Source organism: Gossypium arboreum, chromosome 2 (assembly GCF_025698485.1).
Source record: "Gossypium arboreum isolate Shixiya-1 chromosome 2, ASM2569848v2, whole genome shotgun sequence".
Lineage (NCBI taxonomy): Eukaryota > Viridiplantae > Streptophyta > Magnoliopsida > Malvales > Malvaceae > Gossypium > Gossypium arboreum.
This window is the reverse complement of record NC_069071.1, coordinates 108,939,611-108,944,491: the sequence shown is the minus strand read 5'-3', so window position 1 is coordinate 108,944,491 and position 4,881 is coordinate 108,939,611. Positions and strand designations below refer to the sequence as shown.

General features: G+C 33.3%; 1 protein-coding gene across 2 annotated transcripts; it reads left to right on the top strand.

Annotated features, from left to right (window-relative positions):
* Positions 1 to 990: 990 nt before the first annotated feature.
* Positions 991 to 4,095, top strand: LOC108464695 (E3 ubiquitin-protein ligase SINAT2). Of its 2 annotated transcripts, none has more exons than XM_017765003.2 (4): positions 991 to 1,149; positions 1,979 to 2,287; positions 2,851 to 3,237; positions 3,356 to 4,095. In XM_017765003.2, exons 2-4 carry the CDS (start codon positions 2,051 to 2,053, stop codon positions 3,674 to 3,676), a joined length of 945 nt encoding a protein of 314 aa, XP_017620492.1. In that variant the 5' UTR covers positions 991 to 1,149; positions 1,979 to 2,050; the 3' UTR covers positions 3,677 to 4,095. The 2 variants fall into 2 exon arrangements, with proteins under 2 accessions (XP_017620492.1, XP_052881105.1); XM_053025145.1 differs by lacking the exon at positions 991 to 1,149 and adding an exon at positions 1,170 to 1,271.
* The last annotated feature ends 786 nt before the right edge of the window (positions 4,096 to 4,881 follow it).

Below are 4,881 nucleotides of genomic sequence, written 5' to 3'. Positions count from 1 at the left end.
TTGGGTAAGTTTACTTTTTCTCATTTAATTTTAAAAATTATAAAATTATCATTAAACTATTTGAAAGTTCTCATTTAAGTTACCGGAATATTAAAATTGTTATTGTATGGTTTTCTTTGTCCGTTTACACCAATCGAAAGTTCTCGTTTACACCAATCGAAAGTTCTCTTTCTCCTTCTCTTTCACATTTTATTTTTTTATGAAACAACTTTAAATATCACTAATTCGCGAACCAAAATTCAAATACCTTTCTTTTTTTATCTGATAGTATCTCCAATCTCTGACACTTACCGTTATATCAACTTGCATGTAAGGTGTGTTATTCTACTTGTTGATAAGTAGTGATCCATCGTATTGATGTTGAATTGTCACTTGAAGCTCGATAGTCAAAACTTTTTTTTTTAAATAACTTAACAACGCATTAACTTAAATGAAAATTTTTGAATAGTTCAATGACTTAAATAAAATTTCAAATAATTCAGTGACTATTTTGTAACTTTTTGAAGTCGAGTAACCAAAATGTAAATTTACTAATAGTTTAGTAACATTAGGTGTAATTTACCCTTAGATTTTTTATTTATATTTATGTAAAATATTTTAGCAAAAATAAAATTTTAAAAATATATTTTTGAATTTTATTTAAAAGCTAAATTGATAGAATTTATAAAATTAATCGCTAAACTTATTAATTTTTAAGAATTTCAGACCAAATTAATAAATTTTATAAAAAATAGAGGCTTAAAATTGTAGTTATAGCAATAAAAAGTCCATGTCAGAATTCCGCTAATGATTTAACAGAGGAGGAGTAACTAAAATATAAAATGTGGATAACATTAATGATTATATTGAAATATATTAGAATTGAATAACCAAAATAAAAAATAGTAATAATTAGGGGACTAATAAAATAAATAAACATTTGTTTTTGAAGTCAAAATTTCAAACGTTGCGTGCGCGTACTTACTTCTAAAGAACCCCATAAAGAAAAATCCAAAGTTAGTGTGTGTGCGCACATATTATATATATAGAAGGGACGCGTTTGGCGTTGCGTTTTGCATATTTGCAAAACAAAACATGGTCACCATTTGATGGAAAAACAATTTCTCCAAAATTTTCTCCTTCGTTTTCCATGTTTTTGGTTAAAAACCCGTAAGTTTCGCTGCTCCTTTGGCACTTTGTCTTTTAAATTTTTATTTATTTCATTGTTTTGAGCATTTTGTTGTGGCTTTTTAATGATGTGTTAAGATACTAAGCTTTGAAATCTCAACTGGGTATATATTTTTTTTCCTCTTTGGGTTTGTTCTTTTTTGGTTTTGTCTTTTCTTTTGATCGGTAATGTTTTTTTTTTAATTTTAAATATGTGTTTTTCTTTTGTTTCATTGTTGATTATGTTTTGATTAATCCAAATGGCAAAGCTGGTTTTTGGACAAACTTAGTTTGACATTGCATCGAAAAAGAGGAAACTTTGTTGGAATGTGGACATTGGGTGCAGGAGGGTTGTTTTCTTTTTACATTTCCCTGTCCCTTTTTCTGGTTGCTTTAGCTGATATAAAATTTGAAGATTTTGAATTCTAAATGGTGGATTTGATTGTAATTGGAGGAAATTTTTTGTTCTTTATGCTTTTCTTGTCTCATATTTTGGTTGCTTTAATGTTTATTTTGCTTAAAAGAAAGTAAAGTACTTCTTTTCTGCATCATTCAGCTTTATATTTGATTTGAATTTGCCAGTATTTTCATGGAAAATCTGGGAATATTAGGAAAGGTAGTTTCTAGCTCTTCCTTTTGTTTGGTTAAAGATGGAAAATTATGTTATAACAGCATCACCATCGGAATTAGAAGTTGTTTTTAAACTTTGTTTTGATCTTCTGGAAATTTTAAGAACATTGAGATGGTTCTAAGTTGAATATTTTATAATAAAATTATTTCCATGGACATGGGGTTGCCTTTTTTGACATCTAATTTTTATCCTTTGTTACAGGGAAATAGAGAGTGAAGCCTCTCAAAGTAGATAAATATAAAATAATTGCAGTAGTTGACATTTCGAGTAGCAATGGCTCCTGGAGGCAGCGCTTGCAAAGAAGTCATTGAATCTCATTCCCCTGTTGCAGATTATGACATAGCTTCAGCAAAATCTGAGAGTAATAATGCCACTAGTACTACTACAACAACAACAATGAAAACTTCAGTTAATTTAGTTGGAAAACATGGAATTCATTCAAACAACGGTGTTTATGAGCTCCTTGAGTGTCCTGTATGCACGAATTTGATGTATCCACCAATTCACCAGGTTTGTTCTCCATGCATGCAGTTATTCCGGCTCTTCCATAAAGATATGCTTTTGTAGTTGTGTTTTGTTTTTTTAACCTTTTTTTCATTGTGTTTCCTATTATGAAATTTTTCTTATTTACTTCACTGTGTGAACGCTACATGCGTGCCTTTGTATGCCTCTGTGAAGCTAGTGATTATATCTGGATGCTGGGGTGAAAATGGTGGTGAAGCTCTGGTTACGGTGCTGGATCCTCTTAGGTGTTTGTTTATGTACCGTCTGAAGTGTAGGTAATAAGGTGCAAGTCGCTGAAGGACTATGGACATAGGGTTGTAGGGAAAGAAGGGCAATTTATGTCTATTGAAGAGGATAACTCATCATTGTGGGTTTGGTTTGTTGCAGTGAAGAGTTATCCTCACGATGGTATAGAAGTAGCCATTGTAATTGGAAAGTGATTTGAAAGGATTTGGCAATATTTTTCAGGACAAATGCTCTTTTCATGTTTTGTTTTATTACGGTTACTGCTTCCTTTACTAATTGAGTGCCCTAAATTTTGATATGTTGCATTCAATCCTCTATTACAGTGCCCAAATGGACACACTTTGTGTTCGAACTGCAAGATTAGAGTGCACAACTGTTGCCCAACATGCCGCTATGATCTTGGAAATATAAGGTGCTTAGCTTTGGAGAAAGTTGCAGAATCCTTGGAACTCCCTTGTAAATACCAGAATCTAGGTTGCCAAGATATCTTCCCCTATTACAGCAAGCTGAAGCATGAGCAGCACTGTCGGTTCCGTCCCTACAATTGCCCTTATGCCGGCTCTGACTGCTGTGTCACAGGTGACATCCCCACCCTTGTTTCACATCTCAAGGATGATCACAAAGTCGACATGCATGATGGATGTACCTTCAACCATCGATATGTCAAATCAAATCCACATGAAGTTGAAAATGCTACATGGATGCTTACTGTAAGTTCATTTTAGCCTACAGCACATAATATTTGAGTTGCTCGAAACTGCAAATCTTATGCCTACGAATGGATTCCTTTGACAAGTTCTATTTCTGAATTCCGATGTCTTTGTGCAGGTTTTCAATTGTTTTGGAAGACAGTTCTGCTTGCATTTTGAAGCTTTCCAGCTTGGTATGGCACCTGTCTATATGGCCTTTTTACGTTTTATGGGAGATGATAATGAAGCAAAGAAATTCAGTTACAGTTTGGAGGTCGGTGCCAATGGCCGTAAGCTAATATGGCAAGGGATTCCAAGGAGCATTCGCGACAGTCATAGGAAAGTTCGTGACAGTCAGGACGGACTGGTGATCCAAAGGAACCTAGCTCTATACTTCTCGGGTGGTGATAGGCAAGAGCTGAAGTTGAGGGTAACCGGCCGAATATGGAAAGAAGAATGATAATAAAAAAAGGATGTTGAATCGAGGTGATTTTGTATAGTATCAGAAACATTCCGAGTCTCATTGGCAAACAAAGGAAAGCTTCGGTTGTAATCGGGGCTTTATGTCCACTGCATTCTAATCCCTCTGCTGACCGCGCACCAGCCCGGCTGCCACCTTCTTCTGAATGTTTTAGGGTAGGAAATGATTTATATGAGTCTACTTGGTTGCTCAAAGTTTAATGCAGCAACATGTATGGAGCGTTCCTTTTGAATCCTTAGAACTCATTTTGTTTTTTCGCATTCTTTTCAATGCGATCGCCGTTCGCTTCCTGTATGAAACCATGTTCTTCATTAATTTTATCAACTTCTAATTTCCTCATTTACTCTCAAACGTAGTTAATGTTCAAAGAACAATGAACAATCCCTATTTCGTAATCATTCTTAACAGGTCCTTTTTCCAACCATGAGAGTTGAATGATCCACTTTAATTTGACACATTTTGACCCCTTAATGTTTTTATGCTTATATGAAAAAAAGAAACACCAAAACAATGACCAATTTGATAATCATGGAGTTGATTTATAGATCAAACAAGCAGAACAGTGTTACTGAACAAAAAAAAAAAAAAAAAACTGGCAGAATAGTGTTGAAGATCTAGAGATTAATTTAAGTCGTTGAAATTAATCTAACTTTATTAATTTTCGAGGGTTTTCTTTCACTTTTATATTAGGAATTTTAATATTATTTATTAATAAATTTATAGAAAAGTTATTTGTTATAATTAGTTGTTTTAGGGTTACTTCGTATTCTTAAATATTAAATTCGTGACGATGTTTAATCATATCGATAATCTATGCCATCGAAAGATAACTCTTGGAAATGTCAACTTCCTCCCTATAAAATCCATCCGTTGCTCCCTTCTTCTCACCCAAAATCTTTCCAAACACTCCAATTCTCTCAATCTCTCCTACTCTTCAATTTTTTTCCGGAGGAAAAATGGTGGAACACATTAGCAACTATGTTGTAAATATGGTGGGCATAATGACAAAAGATCCCTTGTACTTTAACAAATCTTTCAATCTGGTATATTTTACTTTTAATTTTTGTCCAACGTGATACTTCTACCTTCAATTTCGTCTATGAATGCAATACCTCCCATCTAACTCTAAGGATTTTAATTTTTTAGCTCAATGGTGTAAAAACTCCTCAAATTTAAAAAATAAG